At 40.9% G+C, this 27,918-nt stretch overlaps 1 protein-coding gene across 1 annotated transcript in view; it reads left to right on the top strand.

Moving 5' to 3' along the window:
- MED12L (mediator complex subunit 12L) overlaps positions 1-27,918 on the top strand; it is a 389,065-nt gene that overhangs the window by 30,942 nt on the left and 330,205 nt on the right. The window contains 3 exon segments of the mRNA XM_043991447.1: positions 13,447-13,551; positions 17,234-17,425; positions 23,486-23,645. Coding sequence (XP_043847382.1) covers positions 13,447-13,551; positions 17,234-17,425; positions 23,486-23,645 — 457 coding nt within the window.

The raw sequence follows: 27,918 nt of genomic DNA, 5'->3' as shown, positions 1-27,918 counted from the left end.
GGTCCCCATTGGCAATAGCCTTGCCCGAGGATGTTAGAAAGCCTCGTTGACGCCAAATCATACCAATAAAGTGGCATATGCCAAAGCCATATTTCGAGTCAGTAAAAATGGTGGCACTCTTATCTTTAGCTATATTACAGGCCTGTGTAAGAGCCACAAGTTCAGCAGCCTGTGCACTAAAATGGGAAGGCAGAGAAGCTGCCCAGAGGGTGTCATAATCAGAAACTACAGCAGCTCCAGTAAAACGGGTTCCCTCTCTCATAAATGAGGAACCATCTGTATAGAGGACAAGATCAGGATTTTCTAAAGGTGTATCAAAAAGATCATCACGGGGTTTTTCAGCCATATCAACTAAAGAAGCACAGTCATGCAACGGTTCCCCCGAGAATGGTAAATTAGGGAGTAGTGTTGCTGGATTAAGAACTGTGCAGCGTTTTAAAGTGATATTCTCATTACCTAACAGGGTTATTTCATACTTAGCCAGCCTTTGATCTGAAAAGGCTTGTGTCCTGTGACGTAGTAAGAGAGCCTCCACTTCGTGAGGGCATTGCACAGTTAGAGGGTTACCTAGGACCAAATCAGAGGCTTTTTCTACCAAAAGCGCTGTGGCCGCCACTGCTCTAAGGCAAGGTGGCACTCCAGCCGCTACAGGGTCCAGCTGAATTGAATAGTAGGCTATAGGACGCTGGTTAGGCCCCAGTGACTGAGTCAGGACTCCAGAAGCCACCCCCCTTTGTTCATGCACAAAGAGAGTGAAAGGCTTACTATAATCTGGCAGTCCTAGGGCAGGTGCTGATAACAAGGCCCGTTTTAATTCTTTTATGGCTGAGAGATGCTGGGGATCCAACTGTAAAATGTCTGGAACAGAACTTTTTGTAAGAGCTATGAGGGGTTTAGTAATTTCACCAAAAGAGGGTATCCATTGTCTACAGTACCCAGCTGCTCCCAGAATGGCTCTCAACTGCCTCTTAGTAGTGGGGGCAGAGAGTTGTTGAATGGCCTGGACTCGCTTAGAAGAGACAGAGCGAGTTCCAGCAGCCAAAATAAATCCTAAATATTCTACCTGGGGCAAACACCATTGTACCTTTGTCTTAGAAACCTTGTGTCCTCTCTTGTGCAGCTCCAGCAGTAAGTGACGGCTATCTTCCTGACAAATTTCAGCATTAGGAGAGGCCAAAAGTAAGTCATCAACATATTGTACTAGTGTGGAGGCTTTAAAGGTAATAGAGGCCAGATCCTGCTGTAAAATTTGGGAAAATAATGTGGGACTGTCTACAAATCCCTGTGGGAGTCTAGTCCAGGTCCACTGTCTATTTTTCCAGGTAAAAGCAAATAAATATTGGAAGTCCTCATGTACTGGTATGGAGAAAAAGGCAGAGCAAAGGTCTACCACTGTGAAACATGTAGATTCATAGGGAATTGAGGAAATTATCATAGCCGGATTTGCGACTATAGAATGTCTAGGAATAACATAATTATTAATCGCTCTAAGATCTTGCACAAAGCGATAAACAGGTTTACCATCTGGCCCAGGCTTGGGTTTTTTAACTGGCAAAATGGGAGTATTGCATGGAGAGTGATGACATGGAATAATAATACCCTGGTTTTTCAAAGCCTCAATTATAGGGGTGATCCCTTCTATTGCTTCCCTAGACAATGGATACTGTGGAATGGAGGGGGGTGGTCCCCCTTAACTTTAAAGGTAACAGGCATGGCAGACTTAAGGAGCCCCACCTCATTAGGGGATGAGGCCCATAAAGACTCAGGAATGTCAGAGGGGATTTTGGATACCTCCCCTGCTGTTCCTTGAGCTTCTGTAAGTAAAATTGGTAATAAATGAACAGTATCCTCCTTTGCTCTAAGCTTGCAAAGGAGATCACGACCTAATAAATTTACAGGGGCATCAGGCATGAGTAAAAATGAATGTTCTACTGTTAAGGGCCCCATAGATACCATGCGAGGATTCAATTTTGCCACTCTCTGGCTCTTTCCTGAGACTCCCACTACATTCAAATATCCTACAGGTCTACACCCAGCATCTGGTTTGCTTACTAATACTGATTTAGAGGCTCCTGTGTCTAGCAGACAATCATAATAAGTCTCCCCCACTTTTAAGGTGACATGTGGTTCATTACTCTGGGGAGGTGAATGGACTGGCACAAGTGCATTCAAAAAATCCGGATCTGGGAATATATGGCTTTCATTATCTATGTTCCATTCCTCCCCAAGACACCATCATTCCTGTGTCCTCTTCTGAGGGGGGTCTTGGTTACCATTATTCTGGTACTGCCTTTCTGTATTCCTCCAAAAAGATCTATTTCTATTTTGATTTCGCCTGTAATTAGAATTAGAATTTCTTCTCCAAGTCCTACATTCTCTCAATTCATGCCCCTCCTTACGACAGTAACAACACACCTTAGTGTCCTTGCTCCGGTATCCACATGGCTGACTAGTAATCGCTGGTGCCAGAATGCTCTGTTTAGGGTGATCTGGATCTTCCTCACGTGAGTCAAAGACATAATTTGCAAGTTCCTTAATTCTATCTACTGAGAGATTTCTCCAGTCTGGACATTGTTTCAGAAAGTATCTGCGTATTTCTGGCAGTGAATTATAAACAAATGTGTTGAGAATGATACAGGAATCTCTTAAATCTACTGGATCCAATCTGGTGTACTGTCTAGCGGCCTCACAAAGTCTATCATAAAATCTGTTTGGTCTTTCATTAGCCTCCTGAGGTAGGCTTAAAAATTTCTGCCAGTTTTCTGGTTTTCTAGAGCAAGATTCCATTCCCTTCAGAAGTGTTTCTCTAGCATCTTTTAATCTTTGGAAATCCCTATCATCATTATAATTCCACTCTGGATCCTTTAGAGGCCATTCCACATCGGCCTTACCTTTCGCAACAAGGGCATTTCCTGCTGAGATAACATCTGTAATCTCAGTTGGGGACAGTAAAGTTTCCAAAAGGCAAGTAACATCAGCCCAACTGGGTTGATATGCATTAAATATAGTCCTTAACTGTGAAATTACAGTGTTAGGATTTTTCTCAAAACTAGGGATGATTGATTTCCATGCGCTCAAGTCACTTGGTCTAAAGGGGCTATATTTTCTGACTTGAATTGGCACTCCCTTCTTACTATGTTCTATAGCTTCCTGCAGAGGGAGTAGTTTCTGCTGATCTGATTCTGAACTTGGATCATCTCTAGTAGAAACAGCCATTTTGAGGTCTCTCTCCATATGTGAGAATTTCATTTCGAGGTCTCTCTCCATATGTGAGAATTTCCCCCATATCATAACAATGATAATAACAAAAACAATGATAATAACAAAAACAAAAAAAAACCAAAAAAAAATAAAATCCTTAGTCGTATGAACTATGGATGTGGTATTAAAAGGTATTTCAATTGCAGGCATAAAATTTCTACTTATATTAAACGTATTTTCCCAAAGATTCTCACGTATACTATTATACAAAAAACTTTTTGCTGCCTGAATGAGGAAAAAACCAATAATGTTATGAAGGACCATTGAGTAAACTATTCCTCTAAGTCGGGATGTTATGCTGTCCCAATACATTCCGATGAGAAAAATCAAAGGGATAGTAGAATATTCGAGCATCTTGCCCTTTAAACTGGGCTGGCTTTTCTGTTTAAAGCAAGACTCTTAGAGGCTTAAAGTCTTTAAGGGAGATTAGACAAAGGGAAAGTCCGTGGGGGGGGGGGGGTAATTTGGAAAATCCACCGAATTGGCCGGCTTATGGCCAAACTAGGGAGGGTGGGAGGGTCCTTAAGGTCCCTTCGGGGTCGCCAAAACTGTGAGATTTAAAATTGGATATTAGATCATAAATCTCCCCTACTTAACCTTTCCCTTAATTTATCTCCCAAACTAGTAAATGGAAGCAGGTTTTGGTTTTCTAGATAGACCTTTTTATTTATAGTTATGATAGTCACAAGGTGATGTTGGTTAGAAGGATAGGAAAGTAGAAACACAATACAAATCGTCTTAAGTCTAAGCTTAGTCTATATTCCTTATAACAACTCACCAAACCGACAAGGCCACCAACCGACAAGGCCACCAACCGACAAGGCCACCTTTGGAGAGAGAGAGTCCGTGCCGCGCCGTCAGGAGTCCCGCCAAGCAGGCCAAAAAGGCCTCTCTCCTTTTCTCCACCCCGGAAGTCCAAAAAAAAACCCGGCAGGCAGTCTGACATGCGCAGCAGGCGCACTGTACCTGGCAGGCAGTCTGACATGCGCAGCAGGCGGACTGTACCCGGCAGGCAGTCTGACATGCGCAGCAGGCGGACTGTTCATCTCCTCCCCAAAAGGGTGGTCCTTGAAAAACTGGCGTCTTTCAGTTATCCTAACCGACTGTTAAAAACTTTCATATTTTACCACAGTATGAAACAATTTTTTAGGATTAGTCTCACATTACTCATGACATCTTGAGCTCTGATCTGAGCTCTGGCATCCTCCAATATAAGTATTGTCCAAAGTGTGACCTTTTAATATGGGAAAAGAAGAACTCTCCTTTGGTCCTAAGGTTCTAGACTTGGAAGGATCATTATGTCAGTAAAAACGCTATTGAAAATCCATGTTGAATGGAACATTCAGAGAGGGCACAAGGCTACTAGTTAGAGGGTCTTGGGTCTTGACCTGTAGCTAATTTATTTAACCTTTCTGTGTCTCAGATTCTCCATCCTTAAAAGAGTTAACACTCCTCACTAGCTAATTGCCAATAGGTCAATGATCCTTCAACAATGTGGATAGAAAGAACCATAACTAGTATTTTCATATAGTGTTTTAAGGAGCGCCAAGCACTTTTCTATATGTTATCTCATCTGATCCTTGCAACAACCCGGTGTGATTGGTGCTGTTATGCTCTTATTTTATCAAGTAGGGACTGGATCTGAGAGAGGTTAAGTGAATGGCCCAGGGTCCATCCAATACCTAGGTAGTGTCTGATGCTAGCTAGATTCAGCCAAGTCTTTCTGACTTTTGAGTACAGTGGTGTCCACTGCTCCACCTAGTGGCCACCTAGGGAAGCACCTCAATAAAGGACTTAAGAGATAATCAAATACAAGGGTGTCGAGGGCTCTACCTACTGGTCACCTAGGAAGTCCTTCAATGAAGAAATTTTTCACTAAGTGCACTGAGGGAAGACCTTCAATAAAGCATTTCAAATCCTTGTGGTAGGTAGGATCTTGGTTCAATTTCTGCTTTTTGGGTCACTTAACCTACCTTTGCTTTGGGGGAGGGGTTTGGAATAGGTGGTCTCTCAGGTTCCTTACAGCTTTAGAATGGGGCAGCTAGGTGGCACAGTGGATAGAGCACTCATCCTGAAGTTGAGAGAACCTGAGTTCAAATCTCACCTGAGACTCTTACCAGCTGTGTGACCCTGGGCAAGTCACTTAATCCCAATTGCCTTAAAAGATCTGGAACCATCTCCAGTCATCCTGATAATATATCTTGCCATTGGACCCTGGCTCTAGAGAAGAAAGTGAGACTGGTGACTTTGCACAGCCCTTCCTCACTTAAATCCAGTTCATTGCAAGTCATGACATATGTCACAGTCCTCTTCAGGAATGTAGGACAAACAACAGCAATACAACTTTAGATCTGATGGTCGGTCCTAACAGTGGCCATTTTGGGAGGAATGAGTGGAGATTGCAGAGAGGCAGATATTAGATGTATAAAATGAGCAAAAATTTCTGGAGCAAAATGAGGTAAAAGCTAGTGTTTGTTCATGTGGCATATGTTGCTTATGTAACTCTGGGCAAGTTACTTATTTTCTGTTTGCCTCAAGTTCCTCATCTGTAAAATGGGGTTCCTACCTCATAAGATTGTCTTGAGTATCAAATGAGAGAATACCGGTAAACCACTTGGTAAATATTTTCTTTTTTTTTTTGGTGAGGCAATTGGGGTTAAGTGACTTGCCTAGGGTCACACAGCTAGTAAGTGTAAAGTCTGAGGTTGGATTTGAACTCAGGTCCTCCTGACTCCAGGGCTGGTGCTCTATCCACTTCGCCATCTAGCTGCCTCCACTTTGTAAATCTTAAAACACTATGTAAATACTAGCAATTTTCTTTCTTGATTATTCTTATTATTATTCAGAAATTGCTATGTTAATGGTAGAGGCTACTGGATCTCATTCTCATGACTATTTCTTCTTGGTGGCTATTGGCTTTGACTTATATTAACAGTGTAGATTATTGTTGGTTTAGGGGAAATTGATCTTTTGTGTTTGTAATCTCCTTCATGAAATGCCACTGTTTTCAGAAACTTTTTCACAGCTCATACTTTGAAGAAAAGAGATTTGGGTGTTTGTGCTTGGTTACACCAGTTTTTGGTGTACTGGGAAAAGTGTTGGCTTTGGAGTCAGAAGACTTGACTTTGAATGTTGGCCAGACTGCAATTACTCCTTGCGCAAGTCACTTTTCTGGACCTGTGTTCTTATTAGTAAAATTCAGGGTTGCACTAGATGACTTTCTGAGAAACCCTTTGAAATCTAAATTTATGATCTGAAGTCTAATCCTGGGGACTCTTAAGAGCTGAACTAGTGCTTTTATCTGTATGTGAAAAGGTTTGGGGCATGCCTCATGTGATCTCTTTGTACTGCCTCTAACTTTGTGACTGGGGAAAGCTTGCCCATTTTCTGTTTTGAGAGATGAGCTGTTGTGGGACCCTAACAGTACATCCCTTTTCCTAGAGCTTCTTGCCATCCTGCTGCCCAAATAGAAAAACTTGAATCCTAGTTAATGGGATGATTTCCTGGGGCAAGTGGGGAGGATTTCCTGAGGACTTTTCCCCCTCTTCTCCTCCGTAAAGACTGGGTTTTGTCCATTTTTTAAACTTAATTTACATTAAAGCAGCCTTATTCTCATTGACTCTTCCCCCTGCTCTCCAGAGCTCCTTCCCTTCCCTTCCCTTCCCTTATTTGTTACCCCTTTCCTTAGTTTTGGAATTTTGCTTAACTTGTTAATTTTTTTCTTTCTTTTAGGTAGTTATCTAACTCCTCCCCTCCTTTTCTCTCAGTTAAGTAATCAAATGAAATCTAACTTTGTCTCCTCCCCTCCAACTTATTTTGTTTGTTGGCTTAAATTTTTTTTTTAATTTTCTGTACCTTTTTCTAAAAAACAAAACAAAACAAACAACAACAAAAAACCATCCCCTTGCTCTCTTTGTGATTTCTCTTCCCTTTCTGTCTATTCTAGACTTTTATTCTTTGATTCATGGCCCCTCAACTTGTTTATTCCCTCTTCAGTTTCCATATTCCTCAAGGCATTAAATCTTCTAAAGTGCCTATTTTGAGTTCCCTCTTCTAAACAGTTTTGATGTTACTGTCTTGTACATTTCTTCTCTGTCTGCCTTTTCTCATGCTCACTCTCTGAAGGACCAATTCCTGCAGGAGGTATAGAGGATTGATAGATGGATTAACTCAGGGTAGGGATTTTCTCAGGTCCCAGATGTAGCGTTTACTATCCCATAATCGTTTTTTTCCCCATTGGCCATGAGATCTCCTCTTTGGGTCCATGATCTCCCACTCTTCTGGGTGTCAATTATTCCCCTAGGAGTTCTGATGGCCCCTTCTCCTGAGGCAGGATGCTGCTTTTGGAAGCCTAGCACTCTCCCTGGTTGAGGTCTCAGCTCCAAATCTCTGAAGATTATATGAAGGGAGACTCTTAGCTCAAGAAAAGAGGGCCATGAGACTGGTGCCCAAATTGGCTTTTCATTGCTTTAATGAGCGACAACTGGGTGCTGGTGCCTCAGGTATACCAACTAGTCCCTTGGATCAACCCCTGAATTACATCAGAATTTTTATTTTAGAGGAGTAAAGCTGTGTATTGTTTCTCTGTTTAGCTGCTCCCTGAGATCTGACATTTATATGAATAACTCTCAAATCTAGTAATAATGTTGAAAAAAAACAAACAAAACCACAGTTGCAGTGAGCAGGGTATAACTAAGTATTAATAGGAATGGAAAAATTCATGATCCCCAAATGTCATTTTTTAAAAGATTTATTAAAATTCAACATTGTTCCCATTTATATATATATATATGTGTGTATATATATATATATATTCAAAATGTCTTACATCATAATAAGTTAAAATAACTCAATAAGAAGGATTTCTGATTACTAAACAGAGGCAGAGCCTGTCCACTTGGCTGTGAGTAATGTTAGGGAAGTTCTTGCCTTGATTGGAAACATAAAAGATGTTAGTTGTCATGTTGAATTACTGATCCATCCATTGAACTGCTATTCTATCCTGATAGAATAGCCTGATAAACCACTTTTCTTTCTATCGTAAACCAGAAAAATAAAGAGTCCCTACAGTGAAGTAGTTCTGGATGCACCGTTGGATCTTAAAGTTTGCAGACCTATTTCATGATTAAGGCTGAACATTGTCTTTGGAATTTTTTCTTTTTTGGGGGGTGGAGGGGGAAGGAGGAAGGAAGCATGTGTGTTGCTATTTCATTACTTTGTCATGCAATATCATAAGAGAAAATCCAAGAGGGAAGCTCAGTTTCCTATCTGTACCTTGACTTACCCCATGCCTCAGCCCCTCTCTTCTGGCTCAGTCAGAATGCTCATTTTAGGTGGGGACTTTTCTGACATCATCATCACATTTACAAGGCTCTTTTCACCTCCATGCTGCAGGTATTATTATCCCCATTTATAGAAGAGGAAACCAAGGCTCACAGCAGTTAAGTGTCTTACTGATGTCAAAGGTGGAATTTGAACCCAGCTTTCCTGGTTCCAAGTCTAGCCCTGTCCCTACGCCATCGTGTTGTTTGTCCTTCTCATTGGGAGCTGAAAGTAGCCTCAGAAACAAACTCGGGAGGGAACTGAGGCCCAGGGAGGGTAGGTGACTTATCGAAGGTCACACAGGTAGTATGTAGCAGGATAATAAATGATCTTTATTAAATTAAAGTCATCAAATGTTAGAGCCTGAAGGAATCTTAAGCTCATTTAGGACCAAAAAGGTAGTCAATTATGCAGTGTTCTTTTCTACTTTAAGGACCGGTGATTTCATCTCTCTGTCCCTCTCTCCATTTCTTCCCCTCTCCCCTCCTCTCTCCCCTCCCCTCCCCTCCCCTCCCCTCCCCTCCCCTCCCCTCCCCCTCCCCTCCCCTCCCCCTCCCCTCCCCTCCCCTCCCCTCCTCTCCCCTCCTCTCCTCTCCCCTCCCCTCCTTTCCTCTCCTTTCCTCTCCCCTCCCCTCCCCTCCTCTCCTCTCTTTTTTCTTTTCCTTTTATTTTTTGCGGGGCAATGAGGGTTAAGTGACTTGCCCAAGGTCACACAGCTAGTAAGTGTCAAGTGTCTGAGGCTGCATTTGAACTCAGGTCCTCCTGAATCCAGGTTGGTGCTTTATCCACTGCGCCACCTAGCTGCCCCCTCCTTCCTTTTCTTCCCTTTCTTCTCTCACTTCCTCCTTTCCTTCTCCCTCTTTCCCTCCCCTCTTTCCCTCCATAAGAACCCAACTTAATACTTTGAAGCAATGGGGCCTAATAGTAAGAATACCTGGGTACAAATGCTAGCTCTGAGCTACATAATTTGTTCCTGTGCTATGAAGCTACAATCTTATATCAACAGATCAACTGATTTGAAAGTAATAATATCTACATAGCCCTTTAAAGGTTGCAAATCACTTTTATTATCTTGTTTGAGTCCCACCACAAACCTTGTAAAATGGGAGGTAGAGGTACTATGTTCATTTGACACAGGAGGAAGTTGAGATGATGCCCATAGTCACATGGCTGGTAATTGAAAGAAACTTGCATCTTCCTGTCTCCAGATCTCGAGCTTTTATCACTGTAATGTGCTGACTTTCTCCCTCTTCATCTGTACACATGCACACATAAATATGGGTACATAGTTGGCCTTGAAGCTAGGAAGGTCTGAATTCAAGTCTTACTCACCTCTGACATACTGGCTGAGTAAACCTGAGCAAGTCATCTCATACTGCTCCAGGAAGAAGGTGCCAATCTGCATCAGTTAAGGGAGTTTCTCTTGCCAGAGATTTTCCTTAACCAATGGAAAGACAGGTCCGATTTTGTGTGTGTGTGGGGGGGTGGGGGGGTGGTATGTAAAATATATTCCTATGCTATGGATCCATTAGAGTGGCCCCTCAAATAATTCTTTTGAAAATGTCTAAACAGTTTGAGGTTTCTTTCATATGTGAGTGTGTAACTCATTCTCTGGGTGAAGCAAAGTCTAAATGACCTTCTAGATGCTTAGAGGAGACTTGATTACCTTGGAGCTTAATTTCCCAAAACAAGACATGCTTGATAACGGGCCAAAACAGTGGTCTGCCAACTTATTAGTAATAGCACACAGAATTAAATAAAGTTACATGGCGTACCTCCAAGAGACCTCTGTTCACAGCTAATATGGCCTTTTAAGTCTTGGATCAAGTGCTTATATACTATAAAATGCCTCGTTCTAGGACCTGGCAAAATATCAAGATGGTGGCTGCGGTTGGGCCCATTATTGATCTTATCTTTAAGGCAGTCACTTGCTGAAAATGTGCATCCGGGATGAATGGTATCCATGCTCTTGGTGTCAATATGGCCCCTCAGAGGTGGGGAGAAAGAGTTAACATGGTTGATCAGAAGACTGATTGGCCCTTCCCTTTCTCCTGTATCTTAGGAAACCTTGTATAACCTGCTTACTCTAACTTAGGCCTTTGACCTTCACTTGTTGTGGGTGAGTCTGAGATTGACATGACTAGGGAGGCTGTGTTTCAAAAAAATTTTTTTTAAGGCTCCTTTTGGTGTCCTTTAAGGTTCATGGTATCACAGCTGATAGGATCAGAGATCAAAGGATTCAGAATGAGGTGAAACTTTAAAGTCCATTCAAGTGGAACATGGGGAAGGGCTGCCTCAGAAGGAAGTGGGATCTTCCTCCCTAGGTGTCTTCCAGCAGAAATTGAATAATCACTTTTTTGGTTATGTTGTAGTAGGTATGGGTAGAATGAGATGACTGTTGAAAAACCCTTCTGACTGGAAGATTTCATGATTATCTCATCTAACTTTCTCACTTTATAGGGACAATAAGGCCCCATTGGCAGTCAGTAACAGAATAAGGATTTGAACCCAGGTCCTCTGACTCCAGATCCTGAGGTCTTAGCACTATATAGCATGCTGCTTGAATGTATTAAGTAGGATTTGTATGGAGCTTAGGGGAAATTGCAGTCATGTCAGACTCCTCGTGACCCCATGGACCATAGCACCCATCACTGTCCATGAGGTAATCCATGGTAAAAGTACTGGGGTGATTTGTCATTTCTTTCTCCAGTGGATTAAGGCAAACAGAGGTTATGTGACTTGCCCATCCAGATTTGAACTCAGGTCTTTCTCACTACAGGCCCAGCTCTCTATCCACTGAGCCCCCTAGCTGCCTCTACTTTATTTGGATAGAGCCTGTTGCTGAGACTAGACAGCTTAATGGAGAATTGGTTGTGTTCTCTGGCCTTCTGTGGAATGAGAGCATGACACATCATTCTGTGCTAATGCCGGGGAAAGTACCATTTCTTAAAAATAAATGAGCTCGGGGGCAGATAGGTAGCACAGTGGATAGAGCATCGGCCCTGGAGTCAGAAGGACCTGAGTTCAAATTCGGCCTCAGACACTTAACACTTACTAGTTGTGTGACCCTGAGCAAGTCACTTAACCCTCATTGCCCTGCTCCAAAAAAAAAAAAAAAGTCAAAAATAAATGAGCTCCCTTAGGCAGGGAGTTCTCTGCATTCTTGGTTTCTTCGAAGTTAGAAATAGGAAGAACTTGGGCTCAAAACTAGTGTCATGTCTTGGAAACAAGAGTCACAGGATTTAATCACAGTAATGCAAGTTAGGCTCTCCCATGTGATTCCCCTCCTAATAGCATTTCCCATGAAATAGATGGTACACAGAGGCCAGAATGTTAAAGAAAAGCCCGTTTCTGCCTAATGTTGCATTAGCGTGATTTGTTTGAGAAGCGTTCATTCAGGATGTGAAAATATGACTTTTGTAAGACTGCCAAGAACAATGAGATTTGTGATGAGCAATCTGCTGATCGAGTCCTGGTGTGTGCCAGCTAAGAGGTACCAAAGGGCAGACTTTAAATGATATGGAGATTTTATGAATTGCCAAACATTGGGGAGGTGGGGGGGAAGAAGAGAGAGAAGAGAGGGAGAAGAGGGAAGGAGAGAGAGGGGAAATGGGAGGGGAATAGATAGACACTGAAAGACAGAGAGTGGGAGGTTAGTGGGGAAGAGGAGGGCTATTGAACCAGTTCTTCAATTTGTCAAACATTTATTAAACACCAGTGTTGGAAGATGCTGCATTTAGCACTGGAGAGTAAAAACCCAAAATAGGGTAATCTTTTCTTAATCAACTAACATTTATTGAACACCTACTATGTGCTAGGAACTGTCTTAGGTGCTGAAAGGCAAAAATGAGCCAACTTCACAGAGCTTATGCTCTATCAATCCCACGCACATTATAAGCATCCATGATTTCTACAGTCATTTTCTGGGAGGCAGCATTGGCCTCTGGGGGCACTGCCAAAGGTCTCAAGTAGAAGGAGATGCTGCTGCAGCTGAGCTTTAACGAAAACTAGAGGATCCAAAAGGAGAGGAGGGGAAAGCCTGTTTAGGTGTGAGGGACAGCTCGTGAAAAGCCACAGGGAGGGGAGTTAGAAGGAGGGGGTTTGAAGACCAGGAAGAAAGCCGGTTTGACTGGACTAGTAGTTGTGAAGGAGAATGATGTGTCACACTGCAAAGGAAGGTCCCAGCCAGGGTGTAAAGGGCTTCAGAACCAGAGAAATTATGAAGCCATGAGAATTCATTGGGCTTCCTCAAGGAACTCATTTTCTGTGCTGGGCATGTACATTGTTACACAAGTAAGTAAATACAAAGTACATGTAGAGTCACCTTCAAGAAGGAAAGGTGTTCATGTATGAGGTGATATTAGATTCAAGTTAGGGAATGACAGGGCCAATGGTTTTGCCAGTCTTTGTGACATTATGTAAGTTTATTTTCCAGTGGGGTGAAGAATTGGACTTGAAAATATCTAAAGTCATCCCTCCTAGTTTGAACGTTCTGTGATTTTCTGTGTGGTTCAGTGGAAGAACAGTGAGTGGTTTGGGAGTTGGGGGACCTGAGTTCAAATCCTACCTTTGTCTCTTTATGACTTTGACAAAAGCACTTAGTCTCCTTGGGCCTCAGTTTCCTCATTTGTAAAATGAGGTCACTGGGCTACCTGGCTTCTGTGGTCTGGATCTGTGATACCAGACTTCTTTTTTTCTCTTTATTTGGAGTATCTCCTTTTCTCCTCCTTCATTTTACCCTCTATTGTCCTCTCTGGCAAGCCTAACTGTTTACTAAACATTATGAAGCAGAGGTTCATATGTGAAGGTATAAATTCAAGTTTTAAAAACATCATGATTAATCAATACCTCTTTTTTAAACAGGATGAACTCACTGCAGTGAATGTAAAGCAAGGTTTCAATAATCAACCGGCTTTTTCTGGTGACGAGCATGGCTCTGCCAAGAATATTGTCATTAACCCATCCAAGGTAAGACTCAGTCTTTTTTTTTTTTTTTTTGGCAGGGCAGTGGGGGTTAAGTGACTTGCCCAGGGCCACACAGCTAGTAAGTGTCAAGTGTATGAGGCCGGATTTGAATTCAGGTCCTCCTGAATCCAGGGCCAGTGCTTTATCCACTGCTCCACCTAGCTGGCCCCTAGGCTCAGTCTTAATCTCAAGCGCCATTTGTAAACTAAGGAGTGTGTATAATTCTATGCTTAGGTTGGGTGTTCAGTTTTGGTCCCTACAAATGTTTTTTATGTCCTAAAAATGGATCTCTCTAAATGACAGTGGGGGCTGTGGTTAGTTCCCTATTCATCAGGTGAAAGTGTGTTCATGTAAAGTAGCATCTCACAAGCCCAACACGACCATTTTGGGAAATATAATGGCAAGAAAAAGATGGGCAGATAATGGTTTCATGTTAGTTCCTTTAAAGAAATGGTCCTTGATAACAGATTAAGCAGAAATCTTTCCCTAAGTGCTTATATTCTATAACTCATATGATACTTATATTAACGTAAAATCCTTTGATCCATTGAGGGCATCTGACTACGAATTCCACTTCTTCTTGTGCTAGGTAGCTCTGTGAGGTTACAAGTTAGAAAAGTTTCACTAAGTGCTATCAGCAGAGGGGATGTCCAGGTTTAGAACAACAATGACAAAAGGAGTATATGGATTTGTTTCACGGAGATTATAAACACTTCTCAGGGGATCCGGCCAGGCCCATTTACCTGGCATGAACTATTTATTCAGTTTCAGTGGAATGTGATATATTCTTAATTATTAAAATTCCAGCATCAAGAAGAAGGAAATCCATTACAACCATTATTATTGAGATTCCTGGAATTTTTGTCCTTTTATATTTAGCTTTTTTATTCCCTAGAGTATAAAAAGTCAACTTTGATACATTCTCAAGGATTAATCCTTTTTGCTGGTGTTTGTACAATGGATAGAGTGTTGGGCCTGGAGTCAGGCAGACTCACCTTCCCGAGTTTAAATCTGGCCTCAGACATTTAGTAGCTGTGTGACCCTGGGCAAGTCAGAACCCTATTTGGCTCAGTTTCCTCATCTGTAAAATGAGCTGGAGAAGGAAATGACAAAGCCCTACAGTATCTCTGCCAAGAAAACCCCTAAAAGGATCACAAAGAGCTGGACAGAACAAATGACTGAATTGAATGAATATTTCATATTAGAATAAAACTTTACATTTTATGAAGTACATCCATCCTCTTGATCTGTTCTGATCCTCAGGATGACACATTGAGGCTGGTGGGCTTGCCTTGCCCCTCCAGAGGCTTATTCAGTGTTCTTTCTCTTCTTCTCATCACTAATTAAGGCATAGTCACCGAGCATTTATTAGGCAAGTACTTAACTGTGTGCAAAACACCTGAATTTTCAAGAAACATTTATCCCAGTGGTTCTCAAATTTTGAGCATGGATATGGTTTTTTATTTCATAAAAATGTCACCTCCCTCCATATGATAGTAAGAATATCCATATCTGACTGAGAAAATAGATGAGGGCAAAAAAACCAACCACCTAACCAACTTACTATGAGTTCATTGATGCTTGTCGATGAAATTATATTCTCAAATCCTAGCAGCATAGGTGTTACATTTGAAAAATAGCAACACACTATCTGTGCAGGACATAATATTTATTCAGCCTACAGAAGGTAAAGTTGCTTATTTTTTAAACTGCATCAAGCGAAATATCTCATTGAAGCTAAGCATAGATCCAAGTGGCAGTAGTTAGCTTGCACAAGGATTCATAGACCTCTTGAATAACCCTTGTTACCCCTAAGAGGTCTCAGGGTTCCCATAGGTTGGGAACAGTTGTTTTATACATATTCCTTTCCCCCGACTTCTGCCATTTCCTGGTTACTGAGACAATTCTTTAGTCTCTTAAAAAAATTTATACTAAATTGGAGGAAATAAACACTGCAAAATTAAATGTCAGAAATCACACTTTGGTCTCTCCTCATGCTCTCTTGAAATCTTCTGCTTCCCAGAAAATGTTGCTTCCGACAGTATGCATTTGTTCAGAAGGTGTTCATAGGACCCAGGATGCATATGCAATCACACTGAGTTCCACTGGTATTATTAAGTCCATGGAAGAAAGTGTAATTATAAAAGCAAACAGCCCAAATTTTAATCACGCACTAATCAAAAAGGATCAAGGAACACCTACTTCACATCTTTTAAAAAATTGCTCTTCTTTCATATTCAGGTAGACAGATTTGGTTAATTGCTTACACCTGTATGCCAGTCTACAGACTAAATATTTATTGACTCATGAACATTAACTCAGATGGTAATTCATCTTTTAAAAATTGTGTTTCTTCTTGCTGCACAGCTAGGACTGTAAGTCCTATTGGTTGCCACTTTCTCCTGTGTCTAGGGACACCGGAAGGGGACTGACCTACCTCTTAAAAAAAGATAATTGAAGCAAATTTATATTGCTGTTGTTACTGTTCAGTCATGCCTGACTCTTTATGACTCCATCTGGGGTGTTCTTGGAAGAGATACAGGAGTGGTTTGCCATTTCCTTCTCTGCCTCATTTTACAGATGAAGAAAATGAGTCAAACAGGGTTAAGTAACTTGCCCAGGGTCACACACAAGTGTATGAGGCCAGATTTGAACTCAGGAAGATGAGTCTTCCTGATTCCAGGTCCCGCATTCTCTATCTACTCACTGGACCACCTAGCTGCCCAGAGTTTATATAACTTCATCTATTTCCAGTTATTATTCCATTTTGTTCTTTTTTTTTAAACCAATAATATAGAAATGAAGAAATAGCTCCACAAAGCTCCCTAAAGCTATTTTTGCAAATTTAAGTGTTTTCAGAAACCAATGTCTGTCAAATTGGCAGGTCAATTGAAAATTTGGGGCATTGATAAGTTATAAGTTATTTTCCATGAAAGGAAAATTTAAATTACCTTTGACCAGTTTCAGAGCCCTTAATGTGAATAGTTTTCTTCCTGAATACATGTGCTGTTAAGATAGTGGAAGAAGGAAAAGTGATTACCATATAATTACTAGATTTTTCCACTACTGTTAAAATCCAAAATTCATATTAGGATAAATATTCTCCCAGAAAGCTGGGTGTAACTAACATTAATAAGAATGTCTAATATGATAAAGGAGAAAGGCTATCCTCTGAGCAAGGCAAAAGCCATTCATTCACTTTTTTGTTTCGTTTTGTTTTGTTTTTTTAGTGAGGCAATTGGGGTTAAGTGACTTGCCCAGGGTCACACAGCTAGTAAGTGTTAAGTGTCTGAGGCTGGATTTGAACTCAGGTACTCCTGACTCCAGGGCTGGTGCTCTATCCACTGCGCCACCTAGCTGCCCCTCATTCACTTTTAAAATGTTCAAGACTTAATTTTATCTTGCTGGATGTCTTTAAAACACTACCACCACCAGCCTTCTTTTTTTCCCCAAGTGGAACAACTTATTTGTAATTTAGATTTCTAAAGAACAAAGGTGATATGTGATTTTTAGTGGAAATCCCAACTCTTTGCTTGGAGGGATTGAATCGTAATTCTATTACGTGATTGACTAAATTGGTGACTTTTCAATTAAATTGTGATCATGAATTTTTAATATAGCAGGGTGCTTTTTCATGCTCTCTAAACTTACTTATTCTTTCTTTTCTCTTTTCTTCTCCCACCAGATTGGAGCTTATTTTAGCAGCATATTAGCAGAGAAACTGAAGCTAAATACTTTCCAGGACACCGGAAAGAAGAAACCACAAGTTAATGCTAAAGATAATTATTGGCTGGTGACCGCCCGATCCCAGAGTGCAATTCACAATTGGTTCTCAGATTTAGCAGGAAATAAACCACTCACTAATTTAGCAAAAAAGGTATTGGCTTCTTTTTTTTCACATTGCTTTAATATTTGGTTTTCACCAAAGTGGGGGGTGTTTGCGGTGATGAGGCTCTTCCTTTTTTCAAATAGGTGGTGGACTTGAGCTATCTATCTATCTATCTATCTATCTATCTATCTATCTATCTATCTATCTATCTATCTATGTGTATATATATATACACACACACATATACATATATATACATATACATATATATGTGTATATATATGTATTTTCCCCTTTCTTAGTTTTGAACTGTATGTGCCATATAAAGCTTCTGTCTAAAACAAGCTTCACACAGATACACAGTTTACATGGCCTACTAAAGGTAGAGAAAGAATGGCTTTGATGTCCAAAGCAGGTACCAAGAATCTACAGTTTCCATGACACGGATTTCTCAATTTGGGAAGTCCTTGAAAGCATAGCTAAGTGTGTATAACTAACTCTCCTTGCTTTGTTGGTAATTCACTCCTCTTTAAAAGAAAGAATCTTGAGGTTCCTAGCTAAGTCTTATCCCCCCATCAGGTGAGGTTCTAGGGGCAGCTAGATGGCGCAGTTGATAGAGCACCGGTCCTGGAGTCAGGAGTACCTGAGTTCAAATCCGGCCTCAGACATTTAACACTTACTAGCTGTGTGACCCTGGGCAAGTCACTTGACCCCAACTGCCTCACTTAAAAAAAAAAAAGATTGAGGTTCTGTGTGTTCTGTGAAAGAGCAAAACGAACCAAGTTTACCAGGCTTGTTGGGTACTTTCTGTTTCCTTTGATCAGTGTGCCTCAGAGTGAACGTTTTTCTTGTCATGGAGAAAAAGACACACAGGATCAACAATCTTGTAGACCTACTGAAAGAAAATGTTCTTTGGGAGCTAGCTAAAAAGCTAGAAACCTTTTTTCTTGGTGGGCTTAGAAATGGCTTCCTTTATTTATTTCTGACCTCTCGTATGGTTTTCCCAATGAGCACATGGATTTCTTTGCAGTCTCCTCTGAAGCCTTTTTTTTTTCCCCAAGGTATTTCTATCTTACTCTCTTGATTAACTTTTCAGTGGCAGGCCTGACAACTGGCCCTAAGTAGAGAAGAACTTCCTTGAAGAGTTTTGTTTTTCTTTTAAACAAAAATCCTTCCAAATAGAACTTGTTGCTTTTCATTGGTCTTATTTTGTTACCATGATAGGTTTCTGCGACCAGACCCAACCAAAGTTTTTAAATGTATAAACTAACCTACCCCAAACAAGTTGGTTAATAAACATTTAAGTACCCACTGTGGTTTGCTAAGCGCAAGCCACACCTCCTCCTGTCCCCTTCCTTTTTGGGTCACATCACTAAAATTTGTTGAACTGTTTGGTTTTGTCTTTTTCAGTGGTGAATAGTTTACTCAGTGACCACACTGCAGGCCAGGCTAATCTCATCCGAGTACCTTTTATTGTTTGCTTTCTCTCCATTAGGAATTCCTATGCTGTTTGTTGGTTAGCACCTCCAACTCCTGTATGGCCAACCCAGCATTCTTCTTAGCAGGTTGTCCTGTTCTGGAAGCATTTCAAACATATTTTTGATGCTCCCTAATTGCTCCTGCTGGCAAAGGGATGGTGTACTTTGCATTAGAGGTATATTGATCTAGGAGAGCATCTTCTAGCAAGGAGGCAAACCCTGGAGCAGTTTGTTGTTAGTCAATGTTCTTCTCTCTTTATTAGGAGCTGCTTACCCTGGCCAAATCAGGTGTTGTTCAGGTAAGCCCTGACATTCCTTCTTTGCGAATTTATAGATGTTTTCTTTGTAGAACCATTGAACGTAGTTCAAAGTAGTCATTTCTTGAGCTTTTTTTTTTTTTCCAAGAGCATTTTCAGTTGGCCTGAGCATCCGTTCCTCTTGGGATTGCAAAATGATTCATTCTCTGCATGTTCTTCATAAATTTTTATTTTATTTTTTATTTTTTTTAAGTTCCGGTATTGGCTTCTTGCATTTCTTCTAGAATTCCTCTTCCTGATAGCTTATAGCAGAAATCCTTGCCTTTCCTGCTGAGATCATGAGTCAACTTCCAGCTCTGATCTGGGGTCTCATGTAGTTGGGAATATGTGAAAGATCCAATTTCCTAACTCATTTTGCTGTCAGAATGAACCATGTCAATAATCCAGGTGTTTTGCTTCAGAGAGGTTGACAACTGCATGGTGGGAAGGGGACAGGGTTTTTTTTAAATTGATAGACAGTAACAGCTGGATTTTTAATGGAAGCCTTCCTTGCTGTTTGAGTGTGCTATAGGGAATGTCTCTTTTAAGTTTTGAAAACTTCTCTAGTCTTCACTTATCCATTTCAGGTGGTCATCTGATCAGTCGAACTGTGGTGGTGATCCATTCTGGCCCCACTGGGGCAATAGATGATGGTGCCAATGGGGGAAAAATATGGAAAGAGGAATGGGTATGGAGAAGAGGGAGGGCTCTTTCATGGGAGGAAAACAGTAACTACATACTGGCTGGTCTTACTTTTCTACTATTCTGTAGCTGCAGCTGTTACCTCCCTGAAAGACATGATATTATTTGACTTCAAGATAGTTACAGTCTTACTGGGTTTTATTCAACTGTCTTAGAAGACAAGAAGGTATTTACATACGCCAGATGATTGACTGAATCAAACAGATATCCCAAACTTTGGGCCAATTTATTCTATTAAAAGTAGTTTCTATCTCTGTAAGGAAGACCAGCCATTTTGATCCATATAAGCCTTTTCCTTCTGGTTTCTGCGATTCTTGTGGTTTGGTTCAGCACTGGCTATAGCTATAAATTGGATGAAACTGTTGATCTCTCTCTTCTTCCCTAATTATGTAACTTTCTTCCTATAAATGTATGTGTATAAATATATGTATATTTCTTGTGAATTTTAAGCACTCAAATTTAGCTAACTACTCCTCTTGGGAGATTGCTTGTGAAAGTAACATTAGAGTTTTGCCCAGGGCTATTATAATATCTCCTAGTCCCTCAGTTTTGTTGGATATTTCATCTAAATATTTAATATGTTGTATTAAATTTATCTTCTTCAGCTTTTAATCCTCCTGTCGATTGCTGTTCCAAAGAAATCATTTAGGCTTTCCAGGAAAGATAGCATCAGTAATAACTCTCTGAGGTGGCAAACTTCTCTGGCTTTTGTTTGTCTATCTGCTCTGGATCTTGGTCCTAAAACATTTTTCTGTGTGCCTGACTGAGAAGCAGCCTGGCCTTTGACAGATATTTGACACGCCAAATATTGTATTAGAGTAAATGACAGATCTGACCTTGGGATGAATAAGTGCATGTTTTCCTACAATGGTCTTGAAAAATGTAGTCAGTGAACTCGGAGCCTTATGTCCTTTCACTGAAATGCCTCACAAGCAAAATGTCCAACTAATTCTTGGCCAGATTCATTACAGGGGCCCAGAACTTGAAGCCTTGATCATTGGGCTCATGGTCTCTTTGTTCCCTTTTGACTTATGGCTGCCATATTGGAGGGGCGGACCAAGGATGAGACAAAGCTGTGTGTGGGAGCCAGTTGCCTATTTGAAAACTTATTTCAAATGGAAAGAACCATGGGCAATGGGAGAGAGCTTAGGGGATCATTTTTAATTCTTTCCATTTGTGGCTCTTGAGAGTGAGGTGCCTGAGGGTCCTGACTATGACTAGGAAACACCCTTGCAGGTTCAGAGAAGTCCTTGGAGCTCACAAATCGGTTAATAATAATAATAATAATAATAATAATAATAAGGCCTTATTAATATCATAGAATTATTAAAATCATATATTAACAATTTAATTAAAATAATTTAACAACAATTGAAATACTACTATTATATAATAATTAAATAATAACATTAATAATATATAATAATAGGAAGGCCTGTATTAATATAATAATACTTTTGCTTTCGAGAAGGCTTTCTCATATTCCTTTGTGACCTTCAATAGCCTTAAGGAATAGTAGGGGAACAAGTAGGGGAACAGGAATGGAATAAGCACTTATATGTCTACTACTCGCCAGGCACTATGCTATGAGCTTTACATTTGATCCTAACGAGAACCCTGGGAGGTAGGTCCTGTTATTATCCCACTTTACGGTTGAGGAAATTGAGTCAGACTAAGTGAGTTGCATATCTGAGGAAGGATTTGTACTCAGGACTTCCTGACTCTAGGCCTGGTATCATAGGGTCATAGATTTAGAGCTAGGAGGGACCTTTGAGGCTACCCAGTACAACCCCCTCATTTTACAGATCAGCAAACTGAGGCCTAGTATGTTTAAATAACTTGTCCAAGGGGGCAGCTAGGTAGCACAGTGGATAAAGCACCGGCCCTGGATTCAGGAGGACTGAGTTCAAATCCCTCAGACACTTGACACTTACTAGCTGCGTGACCCTGAGCAAGTCACTTAACCCTCATTGCCCCACGGCCCTCCTTCCCCCAAAATAACTTGTCTAAGGTCACACTGCTCATAAGTAGCAAAGGTCATATTTGAATCCAGGTCCTTTTTATTCCAGAGCCAGGGGTCTCTGCTCTGTCGTATGACCTCTGCTGAGGCAGATGGGGCACGTGTTGTATTGTCTTCATTTGTACAGGGAGAAATTAAAAGGGCCGGGAGCTTAAATGATTGGTCCCAGTTTAACACAGGTAATGATAGACCCAGGAATGTCCTTTTTCCAAGTACTGTACTCTTTATTTTTCTTATTCCGACCCCGGGACTTAGTGATTCTTAACATGGGGTCCCTGGATTAACAAGGGAACAGATCCAGGGGGTGTGTCTGTGAATTTGTTTGGGGAGAAAATACCATATCTTTATTTCAGTAGAAATGGTTTCCTTTGCCACCCTATGTATTTTATTTTATTCATTTAAAAACATTATTTTGAAAAGGGGCCCATAGGCTTCACCAGGCTTTATAGACCCTTCACTAGGGTACATGACACCTAGAAGAAAAGACAGTTATCATAAAAGGTTAAGGAGCCCAAAGTAGAAGTTTAAGGCTTACAAAATGCTGACCTTTAAAGCCCTGTGAAGTGTGGAGCTTAACTATTTATTATCCCTCATTACAGAGGAAGAAACTGAGACTCGGTGAGTTTAAATGGCATCAAATCACACAACTAAGGCAGTGGATTTAAACCCAGGCACTAGGCAGATGTTGTTTTTTACCCTTCTATATGAGCATTCTTCCCCTCTATATTAGCCTTCTTCCCTTCTGTATTAGCTTTTTACTCTTCCACATTAGCCTTCTGCCCCTCCACGTTAGCAGTTGGTCCCTCCGTGTCAGTGGTCTGCCTCTCCATATTAACCTTCAGGCTACAGGCACCTTTGTAGCTTTTTGCATTCTGTGTGACTTAGGAAATACAGGGATTAATAGTGAAGCATTTGACCACACGTGTTTCTTTGGAAAGTGGGACCGTGGGGATAATTTTACACTTCAGCTCTGACCTCAGGTTTGTTTTGTGTTTTGAAGTCATTTCCCCTCTATTCTTACTGAGAAGACTCCAGTTTGAGCATCTCTGTGAGTTATGAGAAAATTCACATACTTTTTTTTTTCTCATTTTCAAAATGGGTGCTGGGCTATATTTTTGAGGGGAAGATTTTGTATTTCAGTTTCTTAGGTTAAGTGTCCCAAGGTCCTATAGCCAGTTTAGCTTAGGGTTGAGCCTGGAACCGAGGTGTTCCTACCCACAATTCAGTGCGCTTTGAATTCTACTAGGCTCTTCCTCCAGACAGAGTAAGAACTTTATTCCTAGTAAAAACCTCTTGACAAATCAGCTAGCAATTGTTGAATTGTCATCCTACTCGCTGTTCCCCTGCAAGTAAGTAAATTTGATTTTTGACTTGTCTCTCTCTCTCCCCCACCTTTGCTCCTTCTTTTGTTAGAAATGGATTTGGAGTCAAACCTGAGTTTGTAACTTACTACTGTGTGACCTGGTAGCTGACCTGGTCCTTCCATCTCCTTCTGTATAAAATTAAGGGGCTGGAAGAGATGAACACCAGGGTCCTTTTCAGCTCTAGGATTAAAATGTACTCTTATGAATATTATAAACATTGGTTTTTTCCCCCCCTCTCTCTTTTTAAGGTTCCTATCCTCAGCAAAAAAGAGGATGTTTTTGCATATTTAGCAAAATATTCAGTGCCATTGCTTCGGGCAGCATGGTTGATCAAGATGACATGTGCCTATTATTCTGCTATTTCTGAGGCTAAGATTAAGAAGCGTCAGGCAACTGATCCGAATATGGGTAAGTTATTGGCTGCAAGTCCTCAATTTATTCATTCAGCAAATGTTTAGACCTTATTGTACTAGTTCCTATGCATGATGCAAAAAAAAGTTAGGTTATTATTTTCTCCAACTGCCCAAGTTTAGTCTTCAAAAACAAAAATACCCTTTATCTCATAGGTAAAGATGCTTTGTGTACATCGATGTCATTTAATGATAACTGCCCCAAATTGAACTATACATTATTTAAAAATGCAGATAAAACAAACCAAAAACTCAATTCAACAAACTGACTGTGTCGGATGATTTATGCTTCATTCCCCACCTATAGTCTACCAGCTCTCTGAGAAGAGGGAGCTGAATTTTATCATCTGTCCTTTGGATTCAAGACTGACCATTGCTTTGACCTGATTCCTGATATGTTTTAGTATTGTTTCCCTTTACATGATTGTGGCCAGGATGTAGATTGTTCTTTTGATTCTTCTTATTTTGTTCTGCATCAGTTATATGGATCTTCCTGTTTCTCAGTTTGTCATATTCTTAGTTTCTTATTATGTAGAAACATTCCATTCATATACTGTAATTTGTTCAGCTCTTCCTCCATTGATGGGCTCCCATTTTTGTTTCCAGTTTTTGCTACCATGAAAAGCGCTGCTATAAAGATTGTTGTCCATAGGGGACGTTCTCTGTCTTGAACTTTCTTCAAGTCCACTAGTGGTAGCAGTAGGGCAAAGGTTGTAAGCATTTGAATCATTCTTTTCGCATAGTTCCAAATTGTTTTCCACAATACTTAAACGAATTTATAGCTCCATTAACACAGCCAGCTCCTCCAACATAAACCATGTCTCTCTTTTATAACTTTTGCTGATTGTGAGATGACACTTCTGAGTCACTTTAGTTTTAATTATTAATGATTTGGGGCATTTTTCAATTGTTTGTTGATCATTTGTATTCTTGTTCTCTAAGCTCTTTGTACATATTTTTTGACCACTTGTCTATTGGTGATATTTGTGCCCCTTTTTTCTGTTTCTTGTATATCAGATATTTAATGCAGTTTTTCCCCATCTCAGCAGTTTCTTCTCTTATATGTCTGTCCACCTTAATCCTCAGAGCAGGAGGCTGTGACTCTCTTAAGTATGAAACTAGCAGAGGCAGCTAGGTGGTGCAGTGCATAAAGCACCGGCCTTGGATTCCGGGAGGACCTGAGTTCAAATCCTGCCTCAGACACTTGGTACTTACTAGCTGTGTGACCCTGGGCAAGTCACTTAACCCTCATTGCCCTGCAAAAAAAAGTATGAAACTAGCATGGAGATACAGACTAAGATTATTAAATGTCTTCTTTGGTCTAGAAAGACTGAAGGAATCAAAGAAGATGGATGGGAGAATATAGATTATTCACCAAATCCTAAAGTTCTAAAATGAGCCACAAAAGCTGTCTCTACAACAATATAATTGATAAACTGAAACTTTGGCCCTTTTTACCTTTTCACTATTACCAAGACCAAGTAATGCTTACTTCCCTTTCTTTGTATTCCCAGCACTTAGTAGTACCTGGCATTAGTAGGTGCTTAATATTTATTGACTGAGTGAACCACCATATTAGACGTCCCTCTTGTCACTCTTTCTCCAAAAAGACTGTCCTTGATTTTCCTTTTAACCTGATTTCACCTGCATACAAATACTGGTCCACAGAAGACAATGTACTGGATTGGAAAGAATACTAGACCGAAAGTCAAGAGATTTAGGTGTTGCTAATTATCTCCATATCGTATCCCCACATTGACCACATCCCCCCAAGGTGTTCTTTGCTGCTGCCATCACCACGGAGTGGGTGGCCCATGGGTCGGACCCAATGAAACAGTCTTTTTGTTTTTATTATACTCAACCTTTTGAAGAATTCCTGAGGAATTGAGGGACTCCACAAAAGAGAGGAAGCCTCTGCATTCCTGCCACAGTGACTGTACCTTCAGGTCTAATCCTGTACAGGCATTTTAGCAGAACCATGGAAATTTGGTCCTAAAGGCTAAATCACTAAGCTGGGCTGTGTGAAATGAGATCAATGAAACCCCTGCTTTTAGGGAAGAGAGAGGCTCTTCTCCTCCCTATGACAAAGCTGCCAATGACAAAGAATCTTCATGTATAGGACATACCACAGCAGTGGAACAGTATAAGCCCTAAATTTAATTCTTCTGATTTTGAATACATTCACTTTAGGGATGTAAGCAAGAAGATACTTGAATGGGACGTTTAAACCTTAGATATTTTTATGACTTTTTGTGGCTTTTGATTGGGATACATCTCTCCCTCCCCCAATTCCTAAGTCAACAGTAGGCATTTATTAAGCACCTACTATGTTCCAGGCACTGTGCTAAGTCATGGGGATACAAGGCAAAACAGGCCCGACTCTCAAGTGGCTCACAACTTAATGTATGTGCAGACAGCTACATACAAACAAGAAATAATGAGGGACCTCTAGGTTTAAAGCTCCCTCCCCTCAGAAACTGCTTTTTTAGATATTTCTCCCAGGCCAATAAAAAAGGAGCCTTACAGCCTCTGTTCCACAATGGTCAAAAATAACAGAATGTAATACCCTGTGCTAACAAATGATATGTTAATCACAGTATAGAAAAGGGAAAAAAAGGGCTCGATGAGTGTCCAATTTTCCAAAAAGGGGAGGTCCTTCAGAAACCGCCTATGGAGAGAGGCTTCTCCTTCTGACCTCAGTAGCACACGTAACTTCCGGGCAGGCCAGGTGTGGCCCCTCCCAAATGAGTCAGCCAAATTCTAATTTTACCACAAGGTGTCCCTCACACAGGGCACCTTGGTACTGGCTGTCTCCCTCGCCCCCCAATTCCCTCTGGCCTGGAGTCCTTTCCCTTCTATCTTCTGATTCCTGGATTCCTTGGCTTCGTTTGAGACTCAGTTCAAACCCCACTTTTCTACAGGAAGTCTATCCCAGTCATGCCTGATGCTAGTTTCTTCCCTCTAAGACTACCTTCTGTTTAAAATGTATATATCTTATTTGTACATAGTCATTGGCTTGTTGTCTCCCTCATTAGAATGTGAGTTCTTTGCAGGCAGGGACTATATTTTTGCCTTCTTTTTTTAAAAAAAAACAAATTTCATTTATTTATTTATTTATTTTGCAGGGCACTGAGGGTTAAGTGACTTGTCCAGGGTCACACAGGTAGTAAGTGTCAAGTGTCTGAGGTCAAATTTGTTTTTTTGTTTTGTTTTGTTTTGTTTTGTTTTGTTTTTTTAGTGAGGCAATTGGGGTTAAGTGACTTGCCCAGGGTCACACAGCTAGTAAGTGTCAAGTGTCAGAGGTTGGATTTGAACTCAGGTACTCTTGACTCCAGGGCTGGTGCTCTATCCACTGCACCACCTAGCTGTCCCTCGCCACCTAGCTGCCCCGTCTGAGGTCAAATTTGACCTCAGGTCCTCCTGAATCCAGGGCCAGTGCTTTATCTACTGCGCCACCTAGCTTCCCCCTTTGCCTTCTTTTAATATCTCCAAATGTTTAGCACAATACCTGGCACATTAAGGACATTAAGAATTATGTTAATTAATTAGCAGAAATCATAAAAAATGATATGACTACATCTGCAAAACTCTCAGTCATTGCTATAGTCACATCTTAGAGCTGGGGTGATTTTACCACTGACCAGCTTGTTAGTTTGTGAGGCGTATGGCCTGGTTCCCTCTCTGCCTCAAAAGGGGAGAATCAGCTCATGGAAAAACTTAACAGTGAGTTTAAGCAGTGTCTGAAATGAAAGAGGTGACCCTGCCCCTACACTCTGCCTTAGACCCCATTTCAACTACTGAGTTTCTAGTCATATTTTTTTTTCAAAAACATTTATTTATTTATTTATTTTTGGTGAGGCAATTGGGGTAAAGTGACTTGCCCAGGGTCACACAGCTAGTAAGTGTCAAGTGTCTGAGGCTGGATTTGAACTCAGGTCCTCCTGAATCCAGGGCTGGTGCTTATCCTCTGTGCCACTTAGCTGCCCCCTCTAGTCATATTTTAAGAGAGATGGAAAAAAACTGTAATGTGCCTATAAGACAGTGAAGGAACCAGGGGCACTTAATCTAGACTCAAGAAGATATTGGGGGATGGAGGTGGACATGGCAGCTCACTTTCACATATTTGAGAATATTTCATTTAGAAGAGCCATGGGGGGAGGAGGAGTCAGAAATAGTACCAATGATTAGGAGTTCTAGGAAGACAAATTTTGCATCATTCACAAGATGAAAGACATAACCATTCCTCCTCCTATTAAGAAGTGAGCTCTGGC

Source organism: Dromiciops gliroides, chromosome 3 (genome assembly GCF_019393635.1).
Source record: "Dromiciops gliroides isolate mDroGli1 chromosome 3, mDroGli1.pri, whole genome shotgun sequence".
Taxonomy (NCBI): domain Eukaryota; kingdom Metazoa; phylum Chordata; class Mammalia; order Microbiotheria; family Microbiotheriidae; genus Dromiciops; species Dromiciops gliroides.
This window is presented reverse-complemented; position numbering and strand designations above follow the sequence as displayed.